The sequence below is a fragment of the Peromyscus californicus genome, unplaced genomic scaffold, assembly GCF_007827085.1.
Source record: "Peromyscus californicus insignis strain IS unplaced genomic scaffold, ASM782708v3 Scaffold_11__1_contigs__length_118956290, whole genome shotgun sequence".
Classification (NCBI taxonomy): Eukaryota; Metazoa; Chordata; class Mammalia; order Rodentia; family Cricetidae; genus Peromyscus; species Peromyscus californicus.
Window position 1 is genome coordinate 31,988,314 of NW_026294402.1, and position 17,522 is coordinate 32,005,835.

At 44.4% G+C, this 17,522-nt stretch overlaps 1 protein-coding gene and 1 pseudogene across 6 annotated transcripts in view; one reads left to right on the plus strand and one right to left on the minus strand.

The window, feature by feature from the left end:
• Tmem218 (transmembrane protein 218) overlaps positions 1 to 13,646 on the plus strand; it is a 15,718-nt gene extending 2,072 nt beyond the window's left edge. For 2 of the 6 annotated variants that reach the window (XM_052756598.1, XM_052756609.1), the window contains exons 2-6: positions 2,133 to 2,280; positions 7,378 to 7,454; positions 8,546 to 8,656; positions 9,486 to 9,588; positions 12,541 to 13,646. In XM_052756598.1, coding sequence (XP_052612558.1) covers positions 8,547 to 8,656; positions 9,486 to 9,588; positions 12,541 to 12,675 — 348 coding nt within the window. In that variant the 5' untranslated portion in view covers positions 2,133 to 2,280; positions 7,378 to 7,454; position 8,546 and the 3' untranslated portion in view covers positions 12,676 to 13,646. The remainder of the gene's footprint in view (positions 1 to 2,132; positions 2,281 to 7,377; positions 7,455 to 8,545; positions 8,657 to 9,485; positions 9,589 to 12,540) is intronic. The other 4 variants (XM_052756588.1, XM_052756616.1, XM_052756626.1 and 1 more) reach the window with 2 other exon arrangements.
• Positions 2,050 to 7,371, minus strand: LOC128102585 (60S ribosomal protein L34-like; annotated as a pseudogene).
• Positions 13,647 to 17,522: the final 3,876 nt, after the last annotated feature.

The window sequence follows — 17,522 nt, forward strand, 5'->3', positions numbered from 1 at the left end:
GCCCTCTTCAGCCCCCATAGACACCTGTACAAACATCACACACACACACACACACACACACACACACACACACACACACACACACAAGCATGCATAAGTCCCTGGGTTCACACCTGCACAAATATCACACACAAACACAAACACATCAATAAAAAAAATCTAAAAGAGCCCCAAGAGAATGTATAATTTGGTTATGAACTAACTAATGACCCTCATTTTAGAAGGGCTTGAAGCTGTCTATCCCATCACTTAAAAGTCAATACCATAGGTGTAACTCAATGTCACCTGAGCTTGTCAGCATTTGTGGGGAGAGAAGGTCAGTGTTTCCGATGTTACCCGCTTCCAACTGTCATCTATCCTGCCTTCTAGGTGATGAGTTTGTTCACGTCTTCCAGGTTATCGTATGGTGTCCAGAACATCGCAGCTAATCCTGAATACACGTTTCCTTCAAGGCAGTCCCATCAGCTCAGTCAGCCACACTAGTCATTTCTGATATCCCTTTGGACCCCTTTCCATTTTCACAGCTATGACAAGTGTTCTTTTTGTTTTGTTTTGTTTTTTCGAGACAGGGTTTCTCTGTGTAGCTTTGCGCCTTTCCTGGATCTCACTCTGTAGCCCAGGCTGGCCTCGAACTCACAGAGATCCGCCTGGCTCTGCCTCCCGAGTGCTGGGGTTAAAGGCGTGCGCCACCACCGCCCGGCTAGATAAGTGTTCTTATCTGGACATGTCCACCCTGATATGGTGGAGACTGGGCCTAAGAGCTCTGCCACTGAATACTCTCTAACCCCTCCTCCCTTTTCTTTTTTTCCCTTCTTTGGTAACCTTGTTTTTAAACAGTCCTACAAGTTGCCCAGGTGGGCCTTGAACTGGAAATTCTTACGCCTCAGCCACTCGGGTAGCTGGGCTTATAGGCCTGAAGCCACTAGACCAAGCTATCGGTTACCTTTTAAAAATTAAGAAGTCTCATAAGAAGTCTTTTCTTAATTTCTTAGGGCTGGACAGATGGCTCAGTGGTTGAGTGCACTGACTGCTCTTCCAGAGGACCCGGGTTCAATTCCTAGCATGCACATGGCAGCTCACAACTGTCTGTAACTCCAGTTCCAGGGGATCCAAATTTTCACACAGACATATATTTAGGCAAAACACCAACGCACATAAAATAATAAAATAAACATTAAAAAGTAAAAAAAGGACTCTCCCAAATATTTAAAAATTAGGGACTCTTGAAATCTCTGGTTTGGGTAACATAATAAAAAAGTTGTGCCTACCAGCCAGATTAGTAAATATTAGCACTCTGGCATTCTGCTTATGGTTTTTATTTTAAAGAAACGAAGCATCACAAACAGTTAAAAATCCCTTCTATTCTCTTTGCTGGTCCTTCTGCTTCCCTCCTCCCTCCCAGAGACACCAGAATTGCTGTGTCTAATTTGAACTCACTTTTGTTTGTTGTTGTTTGGGGTTGGTGACCTTGCATGTGTGCCCCTGTGGAAGCTGGAGCATAACCTCAGGAGTTATCCTCAAGAACTCTGTCATTGCCGGGTGGTGGTGGCACACGCCTTTAATCCCAGCACTCCAGAGGCGGAGCCAGGTGGATCCCTGTGGGTTCGAGGCCAGCCTGGTCTACAGAGCGAAATCCAGGACAGGTACCAAAACTATACAGAGAAACCCTGTCTCGGAAAACCAAAAAAGAAAAAAAAAAAAAAAAAGAACTCTGTCATTTGAGACCATGTCTCTTATTGGCCTAGAGTTTAACTAGGCTAGCCTGGCTGGCCAGCAGACTCTGCCGTCTCTGCCTTCCCAGCGCTGGAATTACAAGCGTTTTCACATGGTTCAGTGATCTAACTCAACTCCTGCAGCTTCCAGGGCAAGCACTTTACTGACTGAACCGTCTCCCCAGCCCAATACCCACGCTGCTATACTTTTAATATATCTGCCTCTGCCTCACAAGTGCTGGGATTAAAGGCATGCGCTACCACGCCCGGCTGAAGATTATTCTTTTATGTTTAAAATATAAACTGTATGCTTTGGATTTCAGTTTACAGCTTACGTTTATTTATTTGCTTTTTTCCCTGAGAGCTTCGGACTCTGTGCTTATGCCTTCAACACTTTTACAACTATTTTCTGCTCCTCAGTAAGGAAGCACACTTGATCTTGTCTCGGACACGCTTGGCACACCTGGAACCGCCATAGACCCAGCTGACATGCTTCCTTGTTTTAGACGATCTCGTTCGTATGGGCTTGAGATCTCACAGCAGGAACCCCCTCACACCACATTCGGAGGTAGTGCTTTCTCAACCTTCTCGGTGTAAAGGTGAACAATCCTGTTGCCAGGGGTTCGAAACAGCCTAGTTTTGTTAGAGGCTGTATCGTAGGAAAGCCTATGATGGTATGTCAAATGCTGGACCATTCTGAGCACTGTCCCCGGGAGAGGAAAAAGAAAGAACAGCTGTTTACTTACTTATGTATTTGCATGTGTGCATTTGTGTCTGGGTTTGTTTTAGATAGGGCCTCACTGGCCTGGATCCTTCTGCCTCAGTTCCCCCAAGTGCTGGTATCACAGACAGAGGCCACTATTCCTGGGTTGTAACTTGCTTTTTATCGCTCGGCACTGCTTTTGAGATACATTCATGTCAGTGTATATAGATCAAGTACTTTCATTTGAAGTGTTCATTGTGAGAATATAATAAACCCATCTGACAGGGGTGTGGCTTTTCCCCTCCTATTTTGCTATTGAAATTACATGGAATGTCCTCATATGTGTCTCCTTATATGAGAGTTTCTAAACTTTTGTTTGAACTTTTCAAGGGAGGTGCATGTCTCTGAGGAACATTTGAGAATTTGTGAGGCCATATTTAGTTATTATTATGGTTGGAATAGACCAGAAAGCTGAGAATGTTGGGTGTGCAGTGTTGGGACACTCCTCAGATAAAGAATTGCCCTGCATCTTGTGCAACTTTCCAGTGTTCTCATTTAAAAATTATCTGGGTCTAGAACCTAACTACATTTTTTTGTGTTCACATACATTTCTGGCACAGTTTAATGAAGTGTAATTTCCAGGAATGTAAATCAAGGGAAACTTACACTGATCTGGGGTTTGGAACTTGAACAAGCCAGGGTCCTCCATCTAGAAAACTCATGTAACTGAAGGGCAGCACAGCTCGTGGTATTTGAGTTGCCAGCACAGCACACCTGCATAGTCTGCACGTGGCGCTTCCGCACGCACGCAACGCACACACGCCGATGCTAAGTTTAGGTGCGAGCATCTGGCTACTGTACTTCATTATGTATTCTCGTGTAGTCAGCCTGCACACTCATATATTTAAACATATGCTCGTTCATGATAAATTACTTCCACTAAAAATCGACTTCTGTACGTGCTACAGAGTAGAGGTCGAGTTTTATTGTTGTCTGGTTAGATAATCGTTTATGTCACCACCACTGGGGAGCCCTTGACGCACTGGGCCACGAAGCCATCTTCTTCCTAGGGAGGATGAGGTCCTCACAAGTGCACAGACCTGTGTCTGGGCTTCCAGTTTCGTGCTAGTGGTCCATGTGTCTTTGTCTCGCTGTTTTAACTACCTTGGTTTCATAATGCGTCTGTGGCAGTTGGTGGGCGTGTTGCCATCCCTAGTTCTCAGAGTGCTGGTGGCTATTCTTGGCTCTTTACTCTCCTGTGTGAATTCAGGATTCATTTTCCAGTTCCTTAAAAAAAAAAAAGTATTTTTGGATTTTGGTTAGAATTGCACTGAATTTTTACGTTAAGAAAAATAGAGATTTTTTTAAAATTAAGCCAACTCATCTAAAAGCATAAGTTACTTCTCTACACAGCCTGCTCTATCCCACTGTCCAGGTACTTTTAAAGGGCCTTTTCATGAAGTTGCATAATTTTAGCTACAAAGATCTTAACAAATATTTGTTGCATTTAATTATACTTGTACACATGTGCATATGCATACCTGTTTTTACTGTGCAAGTTTGAACTCCATTCAGATCTTTAGAAAACTGTGAAGCTAACATCTACTCATCTGTCACCCAGCTTCAAGAGCTAGCTCATGACTAGTCTGTTTCACATCAGCTTCTCATCCCCACCCCCTCTCCCCAAATACCATGAAATGCCCAGGTACAATGTTCACTGTCTGTAATGTGTTGTGCATGTCTATGTAGATTCATGCGTCATAAAGAATCTATACCTTTTTTTTTTTTTTACTCTAAAGGGAATCTACACCTTTAAAAAAGTATTTTACATAAAAAATTAAAAAGGTAACACTCTTGATTTCATTAACTATCCAATGACTGTTGAGTCATTTCACAAAAGGCTTGTGTAGTTAAGTGTAACACAATAGAAAATAGCAGAAACCTCAAGTATCTGTAGCTGGATACTGATTACCAAAGTCACAAAGCCAGGTAACCAACACCCAGATCAAAAACCAGTTTTATTATCCATGCCCCATCCAATCAGTCAGGGTACTCTGGAGCAGTTGGACCTGTTTTTGAACATCATATAATTGGAATCTACAATGAACTTTTTACTCTGTCCTTCACTTAACACTTGTGAAACTCACCTGTGTTGTTGGATGTGATTGTAATTTATTCATTTGTATTGCTTTATGCTATCATTTGTATGATCGATTGTGTGCATATGCTCTATGTCTTTATAGACTGCCATTGACCTTTTGACTATCTGGTAGATATATAGAGATACTTCATTTGATTTTTATCTGCATTTTTCCAGTGGCTAGTGAGGTAAGGACCTTTACATATATTAGCCATTCAGCTATCCTCTGTATGAAGTTTATTCTCATTTTTACTCTAATTTATTTCTGAAATAATAATAAAATCCATTAATTTGGGTTTGCCATTTATTATGACGCTTTTGTCTATTTTGACTGTACATTTTGAGGCTTTGTGTTAGGTTCATATTTCCTTCAGGTTACATCTCTTGGCTAAGTTATTCCTTTCAAAACTGTTCTTACTGATGTTTTCATATATTTTACATATATTTTCTTGTTACTAATTTGCATTTTATTACATTACTTATTGCTCCACTAACTTCCATTTTATTTTGTTTTACCCACTTGTGGCAAGCCACACAAGATGAAGTTGCCCAACCTAACCATTTGGAGCATGCAGTTCGGTAGTGCTCAGTGTTTACATTACTGTGAAGCAGATCTCCAGAACTTTCATCCTGCAAGGCTAGAACTCTGTGTTTATTGTCATTGCCCCATTTCCTCCTTTTCCCATATCTGCTTTGCTAGTTTCTGCCTCATATGCCTTTTTCAAAGTTAAGTTTTCATCTTCTCATTTGCGTTTTCTGTCATTTTTGTACAGAGCTGCTTTTATTTTTTTAAATCCAGAATGAGAATATTTCAAAGTCAAGTCTGGGGTGCTTACATTTACTGTGAGTCCGTGATTATCGCTGCATAATAAATAAAAATGTTATATTCCACGTGATACAGAGGGCTGCACCCAGGGCCTCGTTTGTGATAGGTGTGTGCTCTACCATTGATCTGCATCCCCCAGCCTATTTCATATTCATTTCTTCTTTCAAAGCTTTGTGTGCTGGTTGGGTGTATGTTTGTGTGGGTGTGTGCATGTATGTGTGCAGGTCTATATGCAAGTGTGTGGTAGAAGCCAGAGGTCAATGCCATGCGTCTTCTTTGATTGCTTCCCCACCTTACTTTTCAGACAGGATTTCCCACTGAACCTGGAGTCCACCAACTGGCTAGATTGGCTAGCCAGTGAGCTCCAAGGCCCTCCTTTCCCCACATCCTAGTGCTGGGATCACAGGTGGACACCCCTGCCGTTATGTGAGTGCTGGAGATTGGAACTGGGGGCCTCATGCTTGTTCAGCAGGCCCCTCGCCAACTTAACCAGTTCCCCAGCTCCCTCACAGTTACTCTCGAAGGAGCCTTGCATGTGTGCTGAGTGTTGTCCCCAACAGCGACTTTAGTCTGTTGGGGATCCTGTAGGTTTCTCACGTTTATTGAAGTTTCTGTAGTTAATTGTAGTTATCTATTTTTTGTAGTTGTTTGTTGTAGCTATTTATTTAGTTCTTGTATTTATTGTATTTTCTTTGGGTTGCCAGCTAACAAAAAACGACATGGAGGCTTATACTAATTATGAAGGCTCGGCCTTAGCTTAGGCTTGTTTCTAACTAGCTCTTATAACTTAACCCATTTCTATTAATTTACTTTCTGTCTCGTGGCTTTATTACCTCATCTCCGTACTGCCCGTCCTGCTTGCTCTTTGTCTCCTGGCGTCTTCACCTTCTTCCCAGCATCCTTGCTGTCCAGAAATCCTGCCTGGCTATTGGCCATTCAGCTTTTTATTCAACCAGTCAGAGTGACACATCTTCACAGTGTACAAAAAGGTGATTCCACAACAGTTCATTGTAGTTAATCTTTCTATTAGGAATCCCATACAGCCTGATAGTGGGACCCTAACTCTGTGCTTGTAGGTAATGCAGGCTTAGGATTCAGATTTCTCTCCAGTTGGCCTTTTTTTTCTTATTTTTTTTTTTTTTTTGCCATAGCCTGAGTCATTGGCCTGCTTTTTTCACCTAAGTTCTTAGTAGATTTTTCGAAGTCTATTCAAACACTGCTGGGCCCTCAAAGGGCCCAACGTTATACCCTGTCCTCTCCTTGATTCTGATTCTATGTACCATAGGCTGGAGTCTCACTGGAGGAGCCCTCCTAGGCCTCCATCTGCAGTCAGGGCCACTGTGGACTTTGAGCCCAGTTCCTCCTTACCCATCAGGCTTTGGGTGTACATTAGATTCAGAGCCCTTTAGAATGTTACATATTAACGTTTTAAAGTTTCCATTTCGCTAATAGGTTCCCCTGTTCTGTGAGGCACTCCCCTTGTTAGCGGTGTGCAGGTATTAACCAGCAGTCTCCATCATCTTTCTACACTTTGCTGTGACCTTGTCACCCCTTCACTTGCATTTTGCGGACTGGTCAGCCTGGCTTCACTTACTCATCAGCAAATATTTGTTGCACACAATCTTCATGCTGAGAACCGGGGATAGCAGGGTGGGGAAAACAGTTTCTGCCCTCGGGGGTTTATTATCTTAATAAGAGAGACAAAGTGAACTTGTAAACAAATGAATACAAGTGTTAACCCTGGAGGCTGAGGTGATAGCTCAATAGTACAGCATTTGCCTGGCCTGCAGGAGCCTGGGTCATTACCTACCGTTGGGGAAGAGTGCTCCAAAAGAACTAGCCGGAGAGAGACTAACTCTTTTGGAGAGTTACTGTAGCTTTTGCTGGGATATGTATCTTTTTTCCTTTGTCATCCTGACTAGGAGCAGTGTTTTCCATGTGGGCGCAGCACAGTGTTGATTGAATAAACTTTTTTTCTTTTTCTTTTTTTTTCCAGTTCATGCTTAGAGTCTCTTTTCCAGTAAGCTTACAACGGAACACCTCAATCTATTTCCATTGTATTTAAATCATAAGGTAAAGAAGTCCAGAAACCTACGGACGACTCTGTTTTCTGAAGATGGGCCTCTGATACTGAAAGGGAGACTTGGGGAGGTGCTCCAGAACGGTGTTAGCTCATTAGCGGAGTGAATAGTGTCCGCCAAAAGATGTCCACACCTAACTTCCAGCATCCGTAAATGTGATTTTATTTGGCAGAAGGATCTTTGCATGTGTGATTAAGGGCCTTGTCTAGTGATAATGGGCAGACAGAAGACAGGGGGGACGTGTCATGTGGAGTTGATGGCAGTTACAGGAACCTTGTAGCCAGGGAAATCCTGGAGCCACCAGAAACTGGAAGACCCAAGAAAGCATCTTGTTTTAGATCCTGGGTGTTGCCCCATGGACACCTCTGTTATAGACTTATGGTCTCAAGAACTGAGAACGAATTCCTCTTGTTGTGAGCCTCCATTAGGAAACCGACACTAACTTGCCTCTTGTGTAACTCAGATGTAATAGTACGTTTCTGATTGCCATGACTAAACACGCCAGGTCTGGTAAAGCACTTAGCATATTGTAAGTGCCCCAAAGGGTGGCATCTTCGTTTAGGGACTGGGAGTTTTCTTCCTTCTGTGAACAAGAACTTGACGACAGAGTGGAAATTTCTGCCTTGTGATGGCCTGCTGAGATCAAGTTCATACCTCAGATTTAACTAAAGTTTCGGCTTCTGCGTTGGCTCTGCAGTCATCTGAGAGCCCTTGGTTAGGATGTGTGGACAGAGAGAGCTTAGATTTCTAATGTGAGCTCAGGTGGAAGTCAAAGCAGAGCCGAAGAGACCAAATTGAAACGACAACGTGAGACCAGAAAGCAGCTTCATCCCAGCCCCCAGATTCCCCACCCCTATTCCTACCCAAAGAAAACTCTGGGTTCAACATTCTCAGTTTTCATTAAGGGACTCTGGGGCTGGACATTCCCGAAAATTAAAGACCCATCATGAGTGAGCCTCCAGACATACTGGTCATCAGGATTGCTCATATTGAGTTCAGGCTTTCTATGTTGTCTGAATACTAGGCGCACACGACGGGGGAGGGTGGTCCAGCCAGAGGTTAACGCTGCCCTCTGTCCCCTAGGATGGCTGGCATGGTGCTGGGAGTGGGTGCTGGCGTGTTCCTCCTCGCTCTGATCTGGGTGTTGGTGCTGCTGCTGTGTGTGCTGTTATCCAGAGCCTCTGGGATAGCTAGGTAAGGCGTTCTTTCCAGCCTGGAGTCCTAGGTAAAAGCAATTAGAGGCAAAAATCGCTGATGCTCATTAAACATTTAGAATTCAGAAGATCATTTTTGTAATTACTGGCAGTTTGAATGAGTTGCATTTTAACCTCTTATCATAAGCACTAACTGTGTTATTTATGCTCAGGCAGAGGTGGGAAGAGGGCGGAAGTGCGTCTCAGCTCTCACTGTGGGGGCATGAGGGAGACCAGAGATGACAAGCAAAGCTGCTTTGGCTGTTGTTGTGTTCCTTGGGAGCTGTAGGTGGAAGTTTTGTCTAATTGTTCAGATTTATGACACATGCTTGGTCCGGTCCCTAAGGCTCCTTCTAGCCCGGGCCCACGGACACTGAAGTTATAGTGAGTTGGCCTGGCCCTCTGTATCAGGCTATAACCTAGCCCCGGAGACACTTGAGATACACTCTCTGGGAGGGCCATGTCAGTAATAAATGGAGAGCTACAGTATTTACTGAAGTGTTCTGGTCTGAAAAGAGCAAAAGTGTGTGGGGATGGGGGAGGAGTGTGTGTGTGTGTGTGTGTGTGTGTGTGTGTGTGTGTGTGTGTGTGTTCTCGTAAACACACTTTGTACAGAAAACTCGGAATTCCCATTGTTAGGAATTGGGAATTACCAGGAATAAATAGGAATGTACTCAGCTGGTACCTGTCTTAGGAAGCAAGGCTTTGGGGTGGAGGACTTTGTGGACCTCAGCATAGAATGCTGACCCCAGGGAGGAGCCCGCCCAGGCCCCACTGATTAGAAGTAGATGGTCAGCAGTGCCTTTGATACTCAGTCTCTTTGCTTCCAGGTTCTCCATTGTCTTTGTCTTCCTTGGTGCTCTGATAATCACTACAATTCTACTGCTTTTCCCTCGAGCCAGTGAATTCCCGGCCCCAGAGATGGAAACGAAGGTAAACCTACTGGGTTTCATTCTTGGCCCAATCTCAGCTTCCTCCATCCTACCCTGCGACCTGTCCAAACAATATGGTGCTCCAGGAGAGTTGCAAGGCCTCTGTCCCTTTCCCCTGGGGAAGGGTCTGTGAATCCCACCTGCAGCAGCACCAGGCAGTCATTTACCTGGTGTGCTATCATCTGCTGCCTGCGTCAAGTTGAATGGCAGTGTGGAAAACCACTCCTCACCGTGGAGACAGAAAGACAAGAGTCAGGAACTAGGAACTGGCATAGGCTTTAAGTGTGGTGTTCCCCATTCCGGGTAGCCTTGGTCCAGAATCTCAGCCCCTGGGTCAGAACTGATGTAGTGTTCTCAGGGTGCTGAGTGACATGATTTTCCATCCTCTGAGGTTGACTTTTTCCACTTGTGGTGTCAAAAGAATCATTTCTGTCAACAAGAGTCGTGGGTAAGAGGAGCCTTTCCAGGAGAAGCCGAAGGGGACGTTGCAGAGAGTTCTGTACCAATGACTCTGTTATCCTTACTCCTTAGACCACACCAGCCAGCCCTACTTCTGTAAGTCGGTGTATGTCCCTCTCTCATTGTCCCATTTCAGCAGACCTCACCTGTTCCGGTTCATTCCTGAGGTGGGGCTCAGGTTCTGTCATGTGTGGCTGGTCTCAAACCCCTAGGCTCTTGCTAAGGGTGCTGACCTCTTCTGTCCCATTACATCTTCTTGTGGCGTTCTGTTTCCTCTCACTAGCTACTTTAATTTTGAAGGTGAAACAATGATGTGGCTAACATTTCTTAGAAGACTACTGTATACCAAGACCTGTGCTCCACACCTTGTTTACATTGTCTCACTGAAACCACACAACACTGCATGTCATGTGAAGTAGACCCTGTTGTTTTTCTAGGTAAGAGGTTCAGGTGACCTGCTTGAGTTGACACTGTCCAGGAAGAAGGAGAGCAAGGATTTAAGCTGAGCTCTGTCCTCAAAGTCTTCAAACTTGTCGGAACTCAACAGAATATCTCAACAGAATATTCTCCAGATCTGACAGATTGTCAATCTGATATGGCCCACAAAATTACATAATTTTTGACATAAAATGAGCACATACTTCCAGTTCTGGAAACTCTAAGGGAAATTGTGCTTACCACACAGATTCCAGGAGTTATTCCCTTGGAACAGGCTCTCTCTATATCTGTCCCACCCCAGTGTCTTTGTTTTTGGGAGAAAAGAGTGATGTGTGCTGCCATATTTTTAATTACTGCAAATGTGACTGCTACAACAGGCACAGAACAAGCACCACTCCTAAATCAATCCTTCTAGTCTGTCATAGAAGTTTCGGACTCAGGAGACAACAGGGATTGAGCAAAATATGTTTGTCAGCACGGCCAGCAGAATCAGAGTTCTCATTTTCAGGTTCTGAGAGCTGGCCCCTGCAGCAGCCTGGCTCAATACTGTATCAATAATACATGGCCTGGGCCTTCTGCACCCAAGGCCTGCTAATTGGCTAATTAAAAAGTGAAACAGTCGAGCGAGCAAACATGTAGCCCGCAAGAGACTTGTTCGGTACCAGAGCCAAGGTCAACGTTACATTAAAGCTGTTTTATCAAACTGACCTTGATTGTAAGTTGACTGTTGGGGTAGTCTCTGGAGCAGCTGGGGTGGCTGCAGCCTTCTTCTTGGTGTCTTTGGACCTCACACATACCAATGCTTAGATTGTTCAGGACCTTTGTGCATCAGCATTGTATTAGCTTTCTGTTGCTGCTGTAACAAATTCCTGCCATACATTTATTATCTACAGTTGCGTGGGTTAGAAGTCCATCATCAATCTCCCTGAGTTAAAATCAAGGGTGAGCAGGGCCATGCATCTTTCCAATGGTTCTGGAAGAATGCCCAATTTCCTGACCTCTTTTAGCTCTAGAGGCTGCTCCTAGTGCCTGGCCCATGGCCTCCGTCTATGGCCATCCTCAGAGCCGGCAGTGGGTTACATCCCTGACTGCATCCATCTCACATTTCTTTCCCCAAACCTGTTTTCTGCCTCTTCTTTCATTTTGTTTTGTTTCTTGAGACGAGGTCTCACTATGTAGCCTTGGCTGGTCTGGAACTCATTGGAGATCTGCTTACCTCTGCCTCCAAAGTGTCTTTAGTTTGTAAGGACTCTGTTTACATTGGGCCTGCCTGGATTGGACAATCCAAGCTAATCTCCCTTCCTTCAGGTCACAACCTTAACTCCATTCTGTCATGAGTCAGTGTGTTTCTAGGGACTAGGATCTCTGGGCCATTATTTAGGCTGTGACAGTTACTGTCAGCTATTTGGGAACCTCTCCCGGAAATGAGTTCTCAGGGCTTCTGTGAAGTTAGGCACTCATTTGGATTATGATACCTGCTTTCCCCACCCACTTAAGTACCACTGCTTCACTCTGGGGTAAAGAATAGGGCTCTGTTCTCTGGAAATGGACAGCAGGCAGCTGGGGAGAGCCAGTACCAGATACAGGTTTTTGTCAACAAAGACCAGTAGCATTAGAGCTTCACGTAAGACTGGTTACCAAGCAACCAGCTGTATGCTGGGGTAAGTTATGTACCTTTTAGTGTTTTAATGTCTTAGATAAGTGGCCACTTTCCTCACTCCCTTGCAATTAGGGCTCAGAACTCTTGTGATGAGAGCTGAAGTCTTCTCATTCTGAAAGCCACCCTTTCTTCTAAATTGAACCATTTGTTTCCTGTGCCCTATTATTATTAGTAGTATTAGTAATTAGTTGTTGCCCCCTCCCCACCCCCTTCTTCAAAAACCTTGTATCTTCTACTCGGGTGCTGAAAGTTTTCTTACTCATATGCAGAGGGAACCCAGGGCAGGATGCTACTGGGAGTTACCAAGAAGCCTTGGGCACTGCCATCAGATCTCAGAGGAACACAGGCAGGGTGCTGGAGTGGCGGTGATTCCACTTTGGTATTTTCTTTCTCCAGATTGTGGATGCCTTTTTCATCGGCCGCTATGTCCTGCTGGCTTTCCTCAGTGCAGTCTTTCTTGGAGGCCTCTTCTTGCTTCTTACTCATCATGTGCTGGAACCAATCTATGCCAAACCACTGCGGTCCTGCTGAGGATGGTAACGGAAACATGGGACATTTTGATGCCATGGATGAGCACAAAGGCACTCACTGGAGCATTGATGACGACCTTCATGTCTTCAGACCAGAGGCATGACTGTTTGTCACTAAGACAAACCTCTTGAGCCCTGGCTTTTAGAACTCAGCAGCAAAACCGACCCTGGGTGTAGATTGTCACCATCTGAAGATGGATCTGACTGTCTTCTCGGTACCCATACTCCAGAACTTCTGTCTGTTTTGAATGGGAAGTAGTGACAGTGATCTGCTTGGGGCAGATGTTCAGTCAAGCCATCAGTAGTGGATTTGGGGAGAAGAAGGCTCTGTAGACCAACAGAAGATCCTGGTCCTTTTGTTTGGAAGAGAAAGGCATTCAGACACGAAAGGCTGCTTTACTGTGATAGCTTAGAGGTTGTATTCGGCAGCAGTTAGTGACCACTCCTTATGTAATTCCACAGAGCTCTAGAAAGTGAGTGGCACTTGCCTGCGTTCTAATAAAGCAATAAACAGCTACCAAAGGGCTTTCTCTTCAAACTCCTGCCTGCAGCTTTTATAAATTTACGTTTTAAGTTTGCTTAGAGATTAGAAGAGAGGTATGGAAATGTTAGATGTCTTCCTACCGTGTATCTTGGGTCTTCTTCCAGGGTTTGGTGGCCTCTGGATGCCTTATTTAAGTATTTAGTGTCATGTAGGAGTCCTCTTTGGGCTTTGGCCCTTTTTCTTTTTACTTTGGTAGTATTGGGGATTGAACCTAGGGCTTCACACATGATAGGTAAGTATTTTACCATCCTATCCCTCTATTTTATTTATTTATTTATTTATTTTTTTGGGTTTTTCAAGACAAGGTTTCTCTGTGTAACATTCCTGGCTATCCTGGAACTCACTCTGTAGACCAGACTGTCCTCAAACTCACTGAGATCCATCTGCTTCTGCCTCCTGAGTGCTGGGATTAAAGATGTGCACCACCACTGCCCGGCTTCTCTGTTTACTTTTTATCTTGAAGAAAATTGCACTAAGTTACCCAGGCTGGCCTTGAACTTCCTCTGTATCCCAGACAGGCTTTGAACTTGCCATCCTGCCCTAGTTTCCCAGGTAGCTCGGATTTTAGACCTGAACCATCAGGCCTGACCTTTTTATACTTTGTCAATTGGTTAGTTGGCTAATTTATTTAAGACAGGGTCTCACTAGGGATCATGGGCTGGCTTGAACTCTTGATCTTTTTGACTCAGTCATCTTGAGTACTAGGATTACAAGTGTGCCCCGACATGCCTGCCTCTCTGTTTTCATCGTGGAAATTCTTTCTCCAAAGTTAGTAAGGCATGCATATTCTCAGCATTATTATAACTTTACATTTGTCTAATTTCCCAGATCAATAAAATTTGTCACAAATGGGGTAGAGGGTCTGATCTGGTTCTGCTTTGGAAGTGCCATCCTGCCTGTCTAGAGCAGAGTGGAGAGGAGTCTTCTATTCTGAGAGCCAGAGAACAAGCTGGAAAGGCGAGTCAGTGCCCGCCAGGTGCCTGGGCTGTAGCCATTCCTTTGGGACCTCAGATTTACAACAGTCTATTTATTATGACTGCTCTTATTTTTAAATAGAAAAGTCCTGAGGTTTAAGGTGATGAACTCACTTGGGCTTTACACAGCAGCCAGTTGGCAATCCTAGATGTGGCAGAATCCGGTCCCTCTCGCAATAGATGAAAACCCTCTCTGGATGAGAACTTGAGAGAGCAGGGCCACTTCTTTGTCCTCTCTCTCCTTGGTACTGTTTGTTGTCAGGCTATAGGAAAACCCGGTCCTACGGCCTCATGGGAGCTCAGCCTCAAATGACCAGGGGCCAGAACCAGTGACTGTTGGGAGTCAGGGTTGGTGAGGACCAGGTACAATACCTCCACTTGAACTGACTCCTTTGGGGAAACTTCCCAGATGAGGTTTTATTCGGAAACCTTCAAATGAAACTGATTCTTAGTCTGACTTAGGGCCCATGAGGCAGAGATGGAAGACATTGCTCTGGGAATGGAGTGGAGAGGGGGACATGTGGAAACTGTGAAGGCAGTAGACAGTCTGGAGCTCAGGCTCCTTCACAGTGCACAGAAGCTTCCAGGTGCCTGTGAGCCTCCCTCTAGGGTGCCTTAACCGACCCAGGTGGAGCACCAACCCTGACTATCACAGACTGCCTCGTGCCTCCTCCTGAGAAGCTTGCTGCCAAGGCGACTCTGGAAGGAAGGGCCTAGAAAGGTTCCTGAAAATGGAGCTTTTTATTCTTCTGCGAAGGTGTTCAACTAGAAGCCAAAGATATCAGAAGTGTTTGGGGATTCTGATCCCTGTCCTAGTTCATAAATGATTTAGGGTTACGGCTTCAGAGGGGGCAGTGTTAGAGAAGCAACCAAGGCCCATGGAGGGTAAACTTCTGGTCACGAGGGTGAAATCTCTGGCCTGAGTAGAGACCTAACAGCCCAGCTGGGCTGGGTCAGTCACCTGGCCAAGGGATCAGCCTGAGGACAGCAGGTTCCCTTTACCCATACTAAAGAGATAGCTGGGATAATGATCCTTTCAGCGAGATACTATGCTTAGGTAGGTCCCCTTACTTTTCTAAGTACTAACTCAGAAAGAGGCAACTTTTTCTTCTTCCTCTTCCTTTCAGATGTTGGTCAGAACCTAAGTCCACTTTTTCTGATAGTTTGGGCTTCTCTACTTTTTCTGTTCAGCCGTTGCCCTCCCCGCCACGTGGTGCCAGCTGCCTGTCCTGCACCAATGCTGGTATCGCAGAGATTTTGTCTTCTGCATGTTCCTCCTCCAGGCAGCTGCTGAGATCAACAGCTTACCTAGCCTGGGGTTTTGTCTTTTAAATTCTAATAAAATTGTCCTCGAGCTTAAAAATAAAAATCTATAAAACTGGGGCTGGAGACGTGGCTCAGAGGTTAAGAGCATTGGCTGCTCTTCCAGAGGTCCTGAGTTCAATTCCCAGCAACCACATGGTGGCTCACAACCATTTGTAATGAGATCTGGCGCCCTGTTCTGGTGTGCATGAAGACAGAGCATCCATGTACATAAAATATATGAATAAATAAATCTTTAAAAAGCTCTACAAAACCAAAACAACAATAATAAAAGGTATCTATAAAGTCAGTAGATAATAGCTATGAAATTTTAGTTATCTACATAGGAACTTGGTAAAGGTGAAAAAAACCTAAATTCCTTCCCAAATATCATTGCCATACATTTTTTTTAATTGGTGTAGATGAGAGGCTTATATATTAAGAGCTGGCTTTATACAATGTGGACACAAAAACGTGTGCACACATACACCATATAAAGCATTTAAGCTCGGCTTTCTTTTTTTTTTTTTTAAAGATTTATTTTATTATGTATACAGTGTTCTGCCTACATGTATGCCTGCAGGTCAGAAGAGGGCGCCAGATCTCATTACTGATGGCTGTGAGCCACCATGTGGTTGCTGGGAATTGAACTCAGGACCTCTGGAAGACCAACCAGTGTTCTTAACCTCTGAGCCATCTCTCCAGCCCCTTGGCTTGCTTTCTACAGTTCTTATTTGTAATAACTAGTATGGTGAGATCAAATGATTACTTTCATTTCAAGGTAATTTTGTCCAACCTTAAAAAACAAGTAGCAACAAAAACCCAGAAGTGGGAGGCTGAATGAAACAATGAATTTCAGAGATGTCAACATGGGACACCCCTACAGTGATGTCTGCTGCATCCCTCCTCATGTTCGGGGCCTGCCTGGAGACAGGCTTGCGTAGCGTTATCCCCCAAATACCAATCCAAATCATCCCAGTGTCCGTTAGCCATTCTCTCTAGAGGGCACGTCGTGCTGTTGGTTCGCTGTCCAGAAAGACTGGTGATTCCCCACTGTTTGGAAAGTGAAAAGGAGAGGAAGTCTAGGAGAGAACAAACCATTCCATAGCCTTCCAGGATGGTATCCTGACGAGCTAAAGTAGCAGGACCTCCCAGCGCCATTACAGTGGAATGTCTGTCCAGTCAGTTAAGCGATACTGTGTAATAGTTTAGAAATGTCTCAAACCAGCAAAGCATACTGAGTAATGTTTTGAGAAGCAACTTAAATTTCTCACTAGTAAAAGGGAAGAAAAGCTAGATTCCTTTCTGATCCAGGGTTTCAGATAGTGAATGTAAAAATCCATTAGAGGAATTGTATCAGTGCTCAGGCACTGGGCACACAGCGTTTCTTCGTCCACAGAACACACTCTGCACTTCAACACTGATGAGTGCTGATGGAGTGAGGCAATGGAAGGAGCAGGATGGAGGAGTCCAAGGTATTTCAGATGCTTTTACTCTAATAAATTAATCAATTTCCTGTTCTGCTCTTCAAGACCTCAACTTTTCTATCAACTCAACTTCATTGCTGCTGAAGCTAAGTATTTCTACCTGACTCTGATGTGTAAAGAAATGTGCTGTTATTTCTCAAATGAGAAACAGGCAGAGAAGAGGACAGGTTTGAACGTTCTCAGCTGGTAGTAGTGACCCTCAAGGCACTGGCACCAACTCCCCATGCATCCCTTGCATTTCATATCTCTGTTTCAAGATCAACTTTGGCTTTCAGGTAACTCCTGAGTTTTACACTGGTTAGCTGTTTGCACCCACCTTCCCTAACTTGTATCTATGAGGGTAAAGTTCCTTTGAAGTACTAACAATGATAAAAACAAATGACAAACATGTCAGTCCAGCCTGTGGCTTAGCCAGGTGTGACAATCAGATACAGAATAATCTGGAAATGTGCTGATTATCCTGAATGGGATGTGACAATTTAGGACTGGAGAGGACATTTTATGGTTGATAGAACGGAACCTTTTAATCTGTAGGTGCACC